Source organism: Callorhinchus milii, unplaced genomic scaffold, assembly GCF_018977255.1.
Source record: "Callorhinchus milii isolate IMCB2004 unplaced genomic scaffold, IMCB_Cmil_1.0 Scaffold20, whole genome shotgun sequence".
Taxonomy (NCBI): Eukaryota; Metazoa; Chordata; class Chondrichthyes; order Chimaeriformes; family Callorhinchidae; genus Callorhinchus; species Callorhinchus milii.
The window spans coordinates 661,527-677,377 of NW_024704761.1; the positions used below are offsets into that span (position 1 = coordinate 661,527).

The following is a 15,851-nucleotide window of genomic DNA, read 5'->3' on the forward strand; positions in this document are numbered from 1 at the left end:
GATTCATCTGATGGGAAAAGCCTCGTCGGTGAAAGCTTTGCGTCCCCCCCCCCCCCCGGTCTCTCCGAGCTCGCACGGAGCTGCCGGATCGTCCTGCCGCAATCCTCCGCCCCCCCCCCCCCCCCCCACTCCTTCGTCATCTTTAAATCCCACTTCAAGATCCACCATTTCGGCCTACGTTCGCTTCCCGTTCGTCCTCCCTTTGGCTGAGCGTCCAACCCCGGCACTGGGGAGTGCGCTGAAATGCCGGGCACCAGCACCAAAACAGGCCCTCCCCGTCCTGCCGTGTTGGTGTCCCCTGAACCCTGGCGCGGCCTCGGTTGCCGGTGGTACCACTCGCTCGGGGTGAGAGCAGTGGCAGCCGACGCACTGACCATCATCGTGGCCGCGGTGGTGTGGCTTTACCCCCCGGCTCCCGGCTAACCGGCCGCCTGCTCGGGCGAGGGGCCGAGTTTGTCTGCGCGAGGAGGGGGGGGGAAGCGCAGAGGTGTGACGTGGGTGAGTGTCGGGCAGCGGATTTGTGGCCATTGCCATTCGGTAAGTTTCCCGAATCTGTGACGTCCCCAACGTTCAGCGGAGACGGGACTCGGTTTAACGTCTGAACCGAAAGGGCAGAACCGCTGCCAACACAGTGCTCCTCCCAAATCCACTGCCAGAACGTAGCCTCTCCCACTGCGCTCCACAGGATACACTGGGAAGTGAAGTGACTGTGTTGTGGGATAAACGGGGCAGCCAATTACGCACAGCAGCGTCCCCCCCCCCCCCCACACACCCACATACACCCACCCCCCCCCACACCACCCCCCCACACAGACCCACATACACACCCACATACACCCACCCCCCCACACCCCCTCCCCCCCCCCCCCCCCCTCCCCCGGCGGTGTCCGAGGCTCCGCGGTTGCAGGACAGGATCTCTCGCCGCTATAGGGCCGAGTGTGTGTGTGTGTGGGTGTGTGAGGGTGTGTGTGTGGGGGGTGGGGGGCACAGACATGGAGCCCTATGAGCCGCTCCCGGCGCTGCTGTGGAGGCTCTGCGCCCTCTGTATGAGCGCCTTCTTCTCTCTCGCCGCCGGAGTACAGGTGAGGATCGGGGGGTCAGTCAGCGCTGTGCGGCCCTGAGGCTGACCCCCCGCCACTGACCCCCACACTGACCCACACACACACACACACACACACACACACTGACCCCCGCACACTGACCCACACACACACACACACTGACCCACACACTGACCCACACACACACCCCCACACACACCCACACTGACCCACACACTGACCCACACACTGACCCACACACTGACCCACACACTGACACACACTGACCCACACACTGACCCACACACACACACACAGACACACACACTGACCCCCCCGCCACTGACCCACACACTGACCCACACACTGACCCACACACACAGACACACACACACCCACACTGACCCACACACACACCCCCACACTAACCCACACACACACACACCCCCACACTGACCCCCACACACTGACCCACACCACCCCACCCCCCCCCCCACTGACCCACACACTGACCCACACACCACCCCCACCACCCCCACCCCCCCCCCACTGACCCCCGACCCCCACTGACCCCCACTGACCCACACACACCCCCACACACTGACATACACACACTGACCCACACACCCCCACCCCCCCCCCACTGACCCACACACCCACACCCCCCCCCCACTGACCCTCACACTGACCCACACACACACCCCCACACTGACACACACAATGACCCACACACACAGACACACACACACCCCCACACTGACCCACACACACACACACACCCACACTAACCCACACACACACACACCCCCACACTGACCCACACACACTGACCCACACACACCCCACCCCCCCCCACTGACCCACACACTGACCCACACACACACACACACACACACACACACACCCACACTGACCCACACACTGACCCACACACACCCCCACACTGACCCACACACACACTGACCCACACACACCCCCACACTGACCCACACACACACCCACACTAACCCACACACACACACCCCCACACACACCCCCACACTGACCCACACACACTGACCCACACTGACCCCCACACACCCCCACCCCCCCCCACTGACCCACACAGACCCACACTGACCCACACACACCCCCACACACTGACATACACACACACACCCCCACACTGACCCACACACACACTGACCCACACACACACACACACACTGACCCACACACTGACCCACACACACCCCCACACTGACTCCCCCACATACACCCCCACTGACCCCCACACTGACCCCCCCACACACACCCACACACACACTGACCCACACACACACAGACACCCCACACAGACCCCCCCCCACCCCCACAGCCACAGGGCCTCGGATGGGCCCCAATGTCACAGCCATCGCCGGGGGTTCACCGCCAGAGATCGGCGTCTGTGCAGATCAGGAAGTGGGACAGTGCCCCTCAGCCCCTCCCCACCCCCTCCCCACCCCCTGGTCCCTCAGCCCCTCCCCACCCCCTCCCCACCCCCTGGTCCCTCAGCCCCTCCCCACCCCCTGGTCCCTCAGCCCCTCCCCACCCCCTGGTCCCTCAGCCCCTCCCCACCCCCTCCCCACCCCCTGGTCCCTCAGCCCCTCCTCACCCCCTCCCCACCCCCTGGTCCCTCAGCCCCTCCCCACCCCCTCCCCACCCCCTGGTCCCTCAGCCCCTCCCCACCCCCTGGCCCCTCAGCCCCTCCCCACCCCCTGGCCCCTCAGCCCCTCCCCAAATTAAGCTTAAATCACTTACCTTCTCCATCTGAACCGTTTGCAGATCAATGATCCGGACGCAGAAATGTGGATTGTAAGTACCTTCTTCTGCTGAAACTTCCTGTTTCATCTGTTTAAATGTTCATTCACAGCCACAAGAGAAAACCTTTGCCATGAACTTTCCTCGAATCTTTCCCCCAAAACAGATCGCCTACTTAATCCCGGCTGGGTTGGCTTTCCTCGTTAGCGTGAACCCCTCCATCACAGGTAAGAAGCTCTGGGACATTTGTGGAGTCCTGTAGCTTAGTAGTCAGAGCACTCGCTCTGCAAGTGAGGGGACCCCGGTTTGACTCCTGGATGAGGCAAAACCTTAGCCAAGTTTCCTTACTTCACACAGTACCGGAGAGTCAAACTAGTCCATGACTATGTGGGCTTGAACCCACAGCCTTCTGACTGAACGGCGTGAGGGCTACCAACTTGGGGGTTGGGAGAGGGGTTGGGGCCGTGACATGGGGGTGGCACGCAATTCACTCAAGACCAGAAGAGAAAAAGTGATCGGACTTGATTCAGGTTTAATTCCGAATTGGTTCTGAAGTGGAGATGGCGAGGGTCAGTGCCTCCCGGTGAATTGATTCTCAGCTTCTTGTCACCTCTAACCTGTTGTGTCACCGCAGAGAACTTTATGTGGAAAAGTCTGTCGGAAATGCACCTGTTGATGTGCAGTGCAGTGGCCGTCCTGTGGGGTGGTCTCTATACCACAACGCCAAGAACAGCCTGTTCCATGAGGAGGAGGGAAGGTACGTAATCTTCCCGTAGCCACTGTCTACTTTCGGGATCACTGAAGTCTTTTTATGCTCCTTCCCGTCTCTACAACTCTGTACTTATCCTCCCCCTCCACTCCTGTTAACCCTGCAAGCCAAAGCCCTAACTAACGGGGAGGGTGGTCCAAGCTGGTCAAGCAGAGGGAGAGCTCTCAATGGCAAGCTATGTGGTTTTAGCTGGTTAGACTCCAGCAGTTACCACAATACGCACATCGGGTCCCCAAGCCTTGGATCTTGCCAACCTGCGCCTCATATTTTCTGGAATTTCCAGGGAGAGAGAGAGCACGTTCCATCCCAACAATCTGTCTCTGAGATCTCCACGTGTCGGTGGGCAGCACGGGATCCTCAGCTTGGTTTGGAGACTCTTAAGCAACAGTGATGGGTTTCCACATGTGTCACTGGCCCAAAAAAAAAATAGCCGCTCACTGGTCAGCCTCAGCGTTTCACTGAATAGCGATCCCTTTCTTTAATTGCTGTTTCGAAGTCAAACACAAGTTCCCATGTTCTTATGTCGCTGCCTGTCCTGTTTTACAGGGAGCTTTTGGGATTAGTCCTGATCGTTTTCTGGATCCTCCTTTGCCGACAGTCAGGGAAGTGAGTAAAACTAGTCCTTTTTCATACAGGGGTCGGGGGAAGAGGAGCAGAGGAGGGGGAGGAATGGGAAGGATTGAGATGGGATGTGAAAATGGGGATTGGCCAGGTGTCCTACATTCCTGACGTTACTGATTTACTCTGAACATTGATGTTGAATTGAAATGTACTTTCCCTCCAGACATCTCGGTGCTTTCAGAGTCTCGGTTGCAGTGTGTGTAACAGCTTTACCATTCCTAGCCTGGCTTTACTACTACATCAATAAAGATCTCCGAGCATCCTGGCCAAGCCACTGTAAAGGCACCATTTAGGATGATGGATGTGTGGACATTATTCAAAGGGTTCCCTAACCAGCCCGAGTCGCACTGATAAGAAGTGTGTTACTTTTAATCAAATATCTCACTGCTGTTCTCTTTTTGTTGTAATTGACAGCTGATAATCAGATTACCCCCATCCCTGGTGAACACTAAATTGAAATGTACTTTTTCTCCAGATATCTCGGTGCTTACAGTATCAGTTGCAGTGTCTGTAACACCTGTACCATTCCTAGTTTGGCTTTACTACTACATTACGTCAGTAATTTGTAACTGGATGTCAAATTTAAAGTGAAATGCACACATGATTTAGAGAAAGCCATTGTTAATTACATTTATCTGATAATAAATTGATTTATCAAAAATAGTATTGATGTAAAGTATAAAGGGGAGACAATTGAGCTTATATCATCAACCGTACTTTAATTTGAGAGGTTTTGTATTTAATTAGTTATTTACACATTTGATGTTACAATTTTAAGAATGACTCTGAATACTTGTGTTTTAATAAAGTGTTATATATTCGCTAAATGCAGTTTCAAGCCTACAAAAAACAGTCACTACACATTTACAGTAAAATCTGCTGAAGCGCTCTGAGACATCTTGATGAAATTCCTTTCGCCCAAGTGTCTGTACTGACACGTTTAGGTGATGGTTATTTGATCCCCAGCACACTGCTGAATTGACTCACTCAGACATTTGGTGGCTCAAATAGATTTTATTTCATGGGAATGGTTTTATGAAGTACTCCAATCAAGTAGTGTTATTTATAATAAATAAATGTATTTCAACAAAGTCCGCATGAAGCAACGGAAGCTTTTCAGCAATTAATTTACAGGCCGTGCCCCCATCGGAGGCTCTGAGACATTTTGATTCTCGCTTACACTGTGCTTCAATGCGTTGTAGTTTGTGCAAATATATAACAAGCTCCAAAGTATTGTTCCGTGCTCCAACGTGACATGTAATGTTCCAGTATATTGAACAATTCTCCAATGTGTTGACCCATCATGGTTCCTTCAGATCGCTTGTTAACGCAGTAGAGCAGTGACACTCCATCGTCTTTCCTACATCATGAAATAATGCCTGAGGCATCTGATCATCTTGCAAAAGCCATGAGAAAAGTGCTATTTCTGTCATCTTCTCCAAACCCTCAATATTCTAATAATAACCCTGGCATTTGATACGGCGCCTTATCACGTCTTTGAGACGTCTCAAAGCGCTTCACAGGATACACTGTAAAGTGAATTGCCTGTGTGTTTTGTGGGTGAAAAATATATAAATTGGTCATTTTCAATCCATAACCGTTTGTGTGGACGCTGCTGTGCATAATTGGCTGCCGAGTTTCGCCCACAAATATACAGTCAATTCACTTTACAGTTTATTCTGTGAAGCGCTTTGAGTATATCGAGAAGACATGAAAAGCGCTATATCAAATGCCAGGATTATTATTTATTATATTATAGACAATTCACTTTACAAGTGGAAGGCACTACTATTGGGGGAATGTCAATCAGCTCAACAAAACCTGGGAGTTTCTGAGCAGGAAAGGGCTCCGAGCTTCTCGATGTAGGTGCCTCAGGGAACTGTCTTACTGCCGTTGTGAGCTCAAGCCACCAACCCACACTTTCAGCTTTGTTGTAGCTGCTGACAAGAGCGGGAAGGTCACAAGGTGAGGTGTCAGCCATATTAGCTTAGGGCGTCCTCCTGACGTGAAAGGTGCTGAACAAATGTCATTTGTTGTTGTGTTAATGGAGAGAACAGGAAGCAATTATTTAGCAAACTGAGGCAACTGATTTCGAGATTTGGTTGGAAGGCGGCACACGGCAAACCACTAGGAACAGGAATAGGCCATTCAGCCCCTCGAGCCTGTTCTGCCATTCTATAAGATCACTGCACTGTCAAGTCTTGACAATAACAAAAGTGTTGACATGAATCAACCGTCCCCAGATTAATCTCCAGTCTTCCTGTAGTGCAGGATCCTGTTGGGAACCCTGCCTCTTCCTACTAGCACCATCCTGTCTTCGTGCGCGTAGATGGTACCAAATGCCTGGCTGTTCGGGGGGGTTTCGATCACCCCTTCAAACGTGAGGTGGTGTATCCCGTGCTCATCCAGGAAGTACCCTCCGTCGTGGTCGTGGCCCGATATAAAACAAACCACGCTCTGGTGCGCGTGCAGTACTGACAGTATCTTCTCATAGTTCCAGGCCACACAGATTGGATCTGTGGAGTTCGGGTGGACGGGAAGATGACCTGCATTAAAGATTGGGTAAGTTATTGTTTCAAATCATTCCGACATTGGAAATCCACGGTCTCAAGTTACACATCCCCTCGAATCCGCTTTCCTGAACCAGGTCACTGGGAGGAGTGGGTGAGGCCAGAATTCTGTTATGAAAAATGTTGTGCAATTGTATCCACCTAAAAAAAAATCAACACCAATTACCTCGTTAAACACACCAAAACTTACCGACCACCGTCACCTTTTCCTGGTTGTTATCAGAGAAAGTTAACACCTGGTTTAACCACTCCAGTTGCTCCCGACTGAATCCCCCGTTGAACTCCACAAAGTTCTGCTCCGCGAGGCCTGTTCAGGAAAGAGTTGGAGCTTTTACATTTCTTTGTAAATTCCACAAGGAATACAGTGTTAGGAAGGGAGGAAAAAGAGAGGGTTGCGGTATATTTCACCCACAAAGTATACGGGTCAACTCGCTCTACGGTGTATTGTGTGAAGCGCTTTGAGACGTCTCGAAGACGTGATAAGGATTATTATTATTATTATTATTATTATTGATGCACATTGCGTCCAGCCCGAGACAGAAACTCCAGGGATGTTTTTACACTGACACAAACAAGTTACCGATCGGGCTGTTGAGGTTTTCGTTTTTGTTCTTCTCCCTCAAGGTCTGAAGTGCCTCCTGGTGTTTCTTGCTGCCGTTCTGCCGTCCCAGGACACTGAGGTCGTACGTGTCGGTCAGGACGAAGCGGAACTTGGGGAAAGGGCTGAAGTGGTAACTGTAGAAGCCCTCGGGGTCGTTGGCCGCGGCCCCCGAGGTCGGGTCCTCTCCCAGGTGTTTGCTGTTGAGGGCGGACGTCAGCAGCTCGTTCCTGTCAAAGTTGTAGAACTCGTGGTTGCCCCAGACGTGGTGGACCGGGCACCGGCACCGTGTCAGCTCCGCCAGCACCGCCCGCAGCGCCCGGGCCGAGGTCTTTTGCCGGGAATTGCAGCCGTCGATGATGTCTCCGAGCTGCAGCACGAACACGGGCGGAGGGGCTTCCCGGTTCCAGTCGCGGATGGCGCTGCGCAGCAGGTCCAGGCTGCTCCGGTAGTAGCGCTGCCTCGTCCCCGTGTAGTTAAAGCCGTCCTCCGTGTCAGCGTATTGGACGTCCGCGATCACCCCGAAGCTGAAGAGGAGCTCTGTGCTCCGCTGCGCTCGGTCCGTCATTCTCCTCAGCGCCTCACACCCCACACGCACCATCTACACCAACACAGGGGCTGCAAATCACACGGCGACAGTCACCGGAGACAGAGACAGAGACAGAGAGAGAGAGACAGAGAGAGAGCGACAGAGAGAGAGAGACAGAGAGAGACACAGAGACAGAGAGACAGAGACAGAGAGAGAGAGACAGAGAGAGACACAGAGACAGAGAGACAGAGAGAGACACAGAGACAGAGACAGAGAGACACAGAGAGAGACACAGAGACAGAGACAGAGAGAGACACAGAGAGAGAGACAGAGAGACAGAGACACAGAGAGAGAGAGAGAGAGACAGAGAGAGAGAGACACAGAGAGAGAGACACAGAGAGAGACACAGAGACAGAGAGACAGAGACAGAGAGAGACACAGAGAGACACAGAGACAGAGAGAGAGAGACACAGAGAGAGAGACACAGAGAGACAGAGACACAGAGAGAGAGAGAGAGACAGAGAGACAGAGACAGAGAGAGACACAGAGAGAGAGACAGAGAGACAGAGACACAGAGAGAGAGAGAGAGAGACAGAGAGAGAGAGACACAGAGAGAGAGACACAGAGAGACACAGAGACAGAGAGAGAGAGACACAGAGAGAGAGACACAGAGAGACAGAGACAGAGAGAGAGAGAGAGAGAGACAGAGAGACAGAGACAAAGAGAGAGACACAGAGAGACACAGAGACAGAGAGAGAGAGACACAGAGAGAGAGACACAGAGAGAGAGACACAGAGAGAGAGAGACACGGTCGGAGCAGTTGCTCGGGTTGACATGTCCCCCCCCCGGGCCCCTCCCCCCCCGGGCCCCCCCCCCCCCCCCCGGGGCTCTCCCCCCACAGAGGGTCCCTCCGGCGCTGTATTCCGGACCCACGTGATCCCCAATGATGATAATCGGGTGTTGGACCCCAACGTCTGAGTCACGTGACTGTAGTGACTGTTTTGTGGGTGAAACGCAGATTGTGGACTTCAACAACAAATGACATTTACACAGTCTCTCACGTTGGGGGTCGGAGGGTGTGGGGGGGTCGGGGGGGTGTGGGGGGGTGTGGGGGGGTCGGGGGGTGTGGGGGGGTCGGGGGTGTGGGGGGGTCGGGGGGTGTGGGGGGGTCGGGGGTGTGGGGGGGTCGGGGGTGTGGGGGGGTCGGGGGTGTGGGGGGGTCGGGGGGCGGCCGAAGGCGCTGCATAGTGACAGCATTTCAGTATGTTTGTACCCCAAACCCCCCCCGGGCTCTCCCCCCCCCCCCGGGCTCTCCCCCCCCCCCGGGCTCTCCCCCCCCCCCCCGGGCTCTCCCCCCCCCCGGGCTCTCCCCCCCCCCCCGGGCTCTCCCCCCCCCCCGGGCTCTCCCCCCCCCCCGGGGCCCCCCTGTACCTGTCACTGTCACTGTCGCCGCCGCTGTTTCCGGGGGGAAGACAATCACCGCCGCACCTCAACCGCCACTTCCGGTGCCGACTCTTAAAGGTGCGCTGTGTGTGTTGGTGGCCGCGGGGCGGCGCTGTGTGTGTGTGTGTGTGTGTGGCCGCGGGGCGGCGCTGTGTGTGTGTGTGTGTGTGTGGCCGCGGGGCGGCGCTGTGGAGTTGGCGGCCACAGGGCGATGGCGGCGCTGGGCCTGGAGTTGGTGTCGGGGTCGCGGTTGGGCCTCGGGTTGGGGTTGGGGTTGGGGTCGGGGCGCGGGGTCCGGAGGGCGGTATTGGGGGTAAGTGCCGGAGCCGCAGTTACACTGATCACTGTCTGTTATTGATGGGGATTCACATCGGCGTCAATATCCACTGATTATTGGGTTCAATATCCATTGATTATTGGGTTTAATATCCACTGATTATTGGGTTTAATATCCATTGATTATTGGGTTTAATATCCACTGATTATTGGGTTTAATATCCATTGATTATTGGGTTTAATATCCATTGATTATTGGATTTAATATCCTTTGATTATTCGGTTTAATATCCATTGATTATTGGGTTTAATATCCATTGATTATTGGGTTTAATATCCATTGATTATTGGGTTTAATATCCACTGATTATTGGGTTTAATATCCATTGATTATTGGGTTTAATATCCATTGATTATTGGATTTAATATCCATTGATTATTGGGTTTAATATCCACTGATTATTCGGTTTAATATCCATTGATTATTGGGTTTAATATCCATTGATTATTGGGTTTAATATCCACTGATTATTGGGTTTAATATCCATTGATTATTGGGTTTAATATCCATTGATTATTGGATTTAATATCCATTGATTATTGGGTTTAATATCCACTGATTATTCGGTTTAATATCCATTGATTATTGGGTTTAATATCCATTGATTATTGGATTTAATATCCATTGATTATTGGGTTTAATATCCACTGATTATTCGGTTTAATATCCATTGATTATTGGGTTTAATATCCATTGATTATTGGGTTTAATATCCATTGATTATTGGATTTAATATCCACTGATTATTGGGTTTAATATCCATTGATTATTGGGTTTAATATCCACTGATTATTGGGTTTAATATCCATTGATTATTGGGTTTAATATCCATTGATTATTGGATTTAATATCCTTTGATTATTCGGTTTAATATCCATTGATTATTGGGTTTAATATCCATTGATTATTGGGTTTAATATCCATTGATTATTGGGTTCAATATCCGTTGATTATTGGGTTTAATATCCGTTGATTATTAGTAACAATCCGTGGTGGGGTTCCCCCCTATGAAGGTTAAGGTAGTAAGTGCACGAGGAGCCGACAGGAGTTGGGATCAAACCCGGAGCCGCCGCGGCCCCTCGGGAGGTCAGGCAGCATCTACGGAGAGAGTAAAGTGGGTCAACGTTTCGGGGTCCGCGACCCTTCGTCCAAAACGTTGACTCACTTTCCTCTCTCCGTAGATGCTGCCTGACCTCCTGAGTGTTCCCGGCCACTTCTGTGTGGGTTTTGTGGGATTAACTTGACCCTTGTGGGAGTGGGGGGGGGGGGGGTGGTGGTGGTGGTGGGGGGCGTGTGCTGTGCGTTGGGGGGTTCGGGGGGTGGACACTATAGCGCAGACCTGATGAGCTGTGACTGGTCTGAAGCGTTCTCGGCTTCTCTAACGTTGTCGTTTTTCTTATCGATCGTTCTGTCCCAGTTATTCGACGGCCGTCACACAAGACGGACGCCAACCTCCGGGGTCTTGTTCCGCGGCCTCAGCACCTGGTCTCCTCCCCCCCGCCCCCCCGACAGCGAGAACCCAAACACCGGCCACAGAACGACTGGGGTAAGCGGTTGGAACGTGGCACTGATGGTGACCCACAGGGGACCGGATCCGGGGGTCTCTCTGGTGGTAACTTCGTCCATGGAATTCCATGATGTAGGATTCCGTTAGCTCATGGCCGCCCCCCCCCCCCCCCCCCTCTATATCAGGATCCCCTCACTCCCAGTCCCTCAGTGGATCGACATCCAGGTCCTCGTTGTAATCTTCAAGCAGCTTTGCTCCACCGTATCTCAGTGATCTCCACTGTCTCACTCTCTCAGCTCTGCTTTGTGCTCCACACACTGTCAATGGTGGGTGAGCTTTCAGACACGTGGCCCCCCCCCCTCCCCACCCCCCACCTTCTGAAACTCTCTCCCCAGTTCCCTCTGCCTCGTCCCATCTAAAAACCTCCCCTTTGACTGTGCCCTCAGCCACTCCGCTCTCCTCCCTTTGACTGTGCCCTCAGCCACTCCGCTCTCCTCCCCACCCCCCCCCCCCCCCCGTTGGTTGTGTTCAGCCTCTCAGTCCAACTCGAAAGTGTTTGAGATTTTTTTTTCCGACCTGAAAGCAGCTATTTAGGTGCAAGTGGTTTGCTTTTCTTTTACTCTGTGTAAATGTTTTCCTCTGCCATTCCTGTTCCCGCTGTTTCTCAGTCAGGTTAATGATTTTGTATATTCCTACACACACAAAAAAAAGGCTCTCTTACTGCTCCCAAACAGTTGTCGGAATCATTTTGGTTTTATGCAAATGACTGGAAACTGCATTCTTGTGAAAGAGAAATCCTTATTTCATATTGAAACGTGCCTTAAAAGATATATATATATATATGGCTGTACAGAATATATGTTGATCTGTCTGTTGGAAGCAGTTTATAGACCACTTAACGCTAAGCTGTTGCACGTAATCTGAATGTGTTCCTCTTTGTTAGTAGCCTGTCACGTGGAAATCCTTAGCCATCACCTTTGCTGTCGGAGGAACCTTGCTGGGAACCATGAAGTATTTAAAGAGGGAGAAAGAGGACAGTGAGTGTCATTTGAAGGACAATTTTACTAGGATTTGTGCGGGCAGAATTGTCACACATAACTACACATTGAAGTATTATTTATTCCGCTCCAAGTTCGGGGCCTTTAATATAAACGTTCATTGAGCACGATCTGCGGTTACATCGCTGTGCGCAAAGACACAGTGACTGTACAGTATATTCTATGAAGCGCTTTGAGACGACCTCCTGACATGAAAGGCTTTATATCAAATGCAAGGATTATTTTAAATGATTATTATTAAGATTTCAAGTAGCTGATTGTTTGAAGTGCTGATAACAACAGCAACAACAAAAATTACATTTACAGAGCGGCTTTCACGTCGGGAGGCGCTGGACAGTCAGGGGTCAGGTCAGATAAGGTGCCAAATCGCGTGGAATTCTTCGTTTATTTCTTTTTTTTGATAAACGTCCTTAGAGATGGAGAAGGAGAGGACTCGGTCAGTTGGAAAGGCATCACTGGGGGGACCATTTTCACTTACTGATCACACGGGACAGAGCAAGACCAACAAAGACTATCTGGGACAGTGGATCCTGATTTATTTTGGCTTCACACACTGTCCCGATATCTGCCCCGAAGAACTGGAGAAAATGATTACAGTGGTGGACGAAATAGGTAAAACTTTTCACAAAATGGTGACCCTGTTTGCTGCCCAACCCACGTAGCAAGTGAAGGGTCAAGCGCAAGTGTCATTATGTTATATTGGCTCCCGTCTGCCTGCTCAGGTAGACATTAAAGATGTCATGGCGCTATTTGAAAAGAGAAGGGAGTTTCTCTCTCCCCGTGTCCTGACTAACAATCCTTCCCCAAATAAGATTGGTCATTTCTTTATGGCAACTGTTTGTGGCGCATTTGCTCTCATAGACTGTACATAAAAACATCTGTTCTTGCATGTGTTCAGGAAGTACAGAGTGAAGATACTTGTGAAATATCTGGGCTTTGTGCGGTGGCTAAATGTGACCAATCTATGCTGTGCTTCTTGTCCTCTTGATGTGAAAAGCGCTAAACAAATGCTTTACAAATGTAATTTGTTGTTGTTGTTGTAATTTGTTATTGCTTCCTATTGCAGACAAGATTCCCTCTTTGCCAAACCTGAGGCCTTTACTGATCACAATTGATCCAGAAAGGGATAATGTAGAGGCCATGGCCAGATATGTCAAAGGTGGGTTCATTGCTTAACCATCTTTATTTGTCCACACACAACTTCTCACGTTGTCAGAGCACCATCCATTGGATGAGAAGTTTTCTCTGATCTCATTTCCCAGGAGAAATACTGGTTAAATACTTTGCAGTTAAATACTTTGGCTGTTGCAAGGAGCCTTCAGGAGAAGAATAAATGTGGGCACAATGTACTAACATGTGACAATGCTTTATAAATGCAAGTTGCTGTTGATGTTGTTCCTTTACACTGTACCAACGGTGCTGTCAGGAAGGAGTTACTTTCCTTTTCTACGAGCGAGACCGAGAAGAGCAGGTTATTACATTACAAAATGTGTTGCGAGTTCTGTGTCTGCTACTAATGTTGTTAGTGGAATCATTTATAGATCAGTGATGGCTAGAGAGGCTAAACCTTCCCCAGTTTTATTGACTAATTGCCTCAAAAGGGATTCCATAGCGATGGCCAGAAAGAAACAAAGTGAAGTAGATGCAAACTCTATAATAATGGAATCCCAACTGGTCTCAAGAGTTGTGGGACATTACAGGATTTCCCCTTTCAGTCTCTTCTCTCTCCCTCCCCCTGATTGAAGGCATCGGCCGCTCCTGATATCGATCAAGAGGTTTGTCACCTGCCAATGTAATGTTGCTGCCTGGTGGTGATCTGAAGGGAAGCAGTCTGCTCTGCTCCGCTCTGCTCTGCTCCACTCAGTCCTTCTACCAGTGTTATTTCACCTGAAAAGTTTGATCGAGTGCATTGTGTGGACGACTCAGGTTTCTAAGTATTTAAAACAGCGGATTGTGTTCTTCTCCAGAGTTCTCTCCCAAGCTGGTTGGCTTGACTGGCTCACAGGAACAACTTGAACCAGTGACCCGGTCCTTCCGAGTCTACTACAGCCAGGGGCCTAAAGATGAAGACAACGATTACATTGTAAGGACTTGTTTTCACACAGCTGGTTGTCATCATTTCCCTATCTTACTTGCATTATATTGCTGCCCTCGCTGACTCCCCCCGGCTGATGATCAGCTACAGGCTAACTTCTGTATAACGTTTCGCCCACAAAATATACAGTCAGTTCACTTTACAGTAGATTCTGTGAAGCACTTTGAAGTTTTAACAATGTAATAAGGCACTGTATCAAATGAAAGGATCATTATTATTAACTACCCCTAGTTATTACGACTCCTCCAGTTACAACAAACTTGACATCGCGACCTATTTTTTTCCTATTGATTCTTAGCCAATAACAGCAATCGTTGAAGCAGTGCAGCCCCTGGTGTAAAAATCCTTTCCCCAAGTGTCCAGAGTGTTCGTTGTACCAAGGTCAGCCTGTAATTCAGACAGACCGTGATTTGAACCTGTAGCTTTCATGTCTCTATATGGCCATGTGCTGGACCGGGCAGTTGTTTTACCCGCTGTGTCATTGGAGAAGCTGATAATAATATCTTACTGTCCATGTTCTGTGTTTCAGGTTGATCATACGATAATCATGTATCTTGTTGGCCCTGATGGAGAATTTGTGGAATATTATGGTCAGAACAAGAAGAGCTCAGAAATCTCTGCTTCTATAGCTTCATACATGAGGACACACAAAAATAAATAAAACATATTCTCTCTTTTTTAATGAAAATAGATGAAAATCAAGTTGAACATTCCCGAGAAATAATATATTTGCAATGATTGTGTTCAGTTAGAAGCTAATGTTCTTTGACTAAGGGCACACTTTCATGTTTGAGCGATGAAGTACATTGACTAAAACTAGTGCTAATGAAATGTCTCATTGTCTGAGGAATACACTGACAACATCAATTATGAGTTGAACTCAACAACAACAACAAAATGACGTGTAAAGTACCTTTCAGGGTGGGAGGACGTCCCAAGGCGCTGGACAGTCAGTGTTTCGGACCCGAGCTGGGGATCGGGATTGGGGAGGGTGGAGAGTTGGGGGGAGGGAGGGTGATCAAAAGCACGGTCGAAGAGGAGCCTGGTCCGGGAGAGGGCACGGGCTGCAGAGTTTTGGATGATCTGCAGCCTATGTAGGGAGGAGTTGGAGAGGCTGACGGGCAGGGAGTTTCATAGTCCAGCCTCGATGTTATGTATGAACTCAGTACAAATCAGGAAAAAAAAACTTGTCAAATTGGACGAGATCGTTCCCAATATATAATTAGATATACGTATGGGCTGTAGCTCAGTGCAGAAATAATAGCTTGCACCTATAACTTTCTAAATTGTCCAGACTGTTGTTACCCATTGAATGAGTGCAATGTGTTGGCTATCCCCAGATTACGAGTTGCCGTATATTTTTGGTGGTTTAGGTGGTAGTTCAGTGTATTGGTTGCTTGAAGTCCTATGAAATGAAGAGAATGGTGCAGTATGAATGTGCATCACGGTGTATACGATTTTCAGATGTAAATGTTTGGTTCCGTTTTGAACCGTAGGATTAAGTG

General features: G+C 50.2%; 3 protein-coding genes across 6 annotated transcripts; 2 read left to right on the forward strand and 1 right to left on the reverse strand.

The window, feature by feature from the left end:
* The first annotated feature begins 962 nt into the window (after positions 1-962).
* tmem220 (transmembrane protein 220) lies at positions 963-4,790 on the forward strand. The gene is given in 7 exon segments (XM_007888865.2): positions 963-1,082; positions 2,844-2,873; positions 2,986-3,046; positions 3,454-3,508; positions 3,511-3,576; positions 4,135-4,194; positions 4,373-4,790. Coding segments are annotated over 7 exon segments (492 nt in total). The 5' UTR covers positions 963-992; the 3' UTR covers positions 4,503-4,790.
* A 1,155-nt stretch (positions 4,791-5,945) lies between these two features.
* On the reverse strand, positions 5,946-9,398 carry adprm (ADP-ribose/CDP-alcohol diphosphatase, manganese-dependent). 3 transcript variants are annotated; one of them, XM_042342420.1, is made up of 4 exons: positions 9,338-9,398; positions 7,360-7,978; positions 6,970-7,086; positions 5,946-6,755 (listed from the first exon to the last, which is right to left on the reverse strand). In XM_042342420.1, the coding sequence occupies exons 2-4, from the start codon at positions 7,976-7,978 to the stop codon at positions 6,454-6,456; spliced, it is 1,038 nt and encodes a 345-aa protein (XP_042198354.1). In that variant the 5' UTR covers positions 9,338-9,398; the 3' UTR covers positions 5,946-6,453. The 3 variants fall into 3 exon arrangements, with proteins under 3 accessions (XP_042198354.1, XP_042198353.1, XP_007887052.1); XM_042342419.1 differs by having other exon boundaries at positions 7,360-7,995; positions 9,338-9,392; XM_007888861.2 differs by lacking the exon at positions 9,338-9,398 and having other exon boundaries at positions 7,360-8,061.
* Positions 9,399-9,545: 147 nt separating this feature from the next.
* LOC103175695 (protein SCO1 homolog, mitochondrial) lies at positions 9,546-15,272 on the forward strand. Of its 2 annotated transcripts, XM_007888858.2 has the most exons (7): positions 9,546-9,662; positions 11,104-11,232; positions 12,140-12,230; positions 12,666-12,863; positions 13,318-13,410; positions 14,219-14,334; positions 14,876-15,272. In XM_007888858.2, the coding sequence occupies exons 1-7, from the start codon at positions 9,561-9,563 to the stop codon at positions 15,005-15,007; spliced, it is 861 nt and encodes a 286-aa protein (XP_007887049.2). In that variant the 5' UTR covers positions 9,546-9,560; the 3' UTR covers positions 15,008-15,272. The 2 variants fall into 2 exon arrangements, with proteins under 2 accessions (XP_007887049.2, XP_007887050.1); XM_007888859.2 differs by lacking the exon at positions 11,104-11,232.
* Positions 15,273-15,851: the final 579 nt, after the last annotated feature.

Excerpts from the sequence above, each read along its gene's own strand:
- adprm (XM_042342420.1), bottom strand. The coding sequence starts at position 7,978 with ATGGTGCGTGTGGGGTGTGAGGCGCTGAGGAGAATGACGGACCGAGCG. Across the intron at positions 7,087-7,359 it reads AAACCTCAACAGCCCGATCG|GCCTCGCGGAGCAGAACTTT; the intron begins GTAACTTGTTTG and ends TTTCCTGAACAG. Across the intron at positions 6,756-6,969 it reads GGAAAAGGTGACGGTGGTCG|GTCATCTTCCCGTCCACCCG; the intron begins GTAAGTTTTGGT and ends TCTTTAATGCAG.
- LOC103175695 (XM_007888858.2), top strand. The coding sequence starts at position 9,561 with ATGGCGGCGCTGGGCCTGGAGTTGGTGTCGGGGTCGCGGTTGGGCCTC. Across the intron at positions 9,663-11,103 it reads TCCGGAGGGCGGTATTGGGG|TTATTCGACGGCCGTCACAC; the intron begins GTAAGTGCCGGA and ends GTTCTGTCCCAG. Across the intron at positions 12,231-12,665 it reads AAAGAGGGAGAAAGAGGACA|AGATGGAGAAGGAGAGGACT; the intron begins GTGAGTGTCATT and ends AAACGTCCTTAG.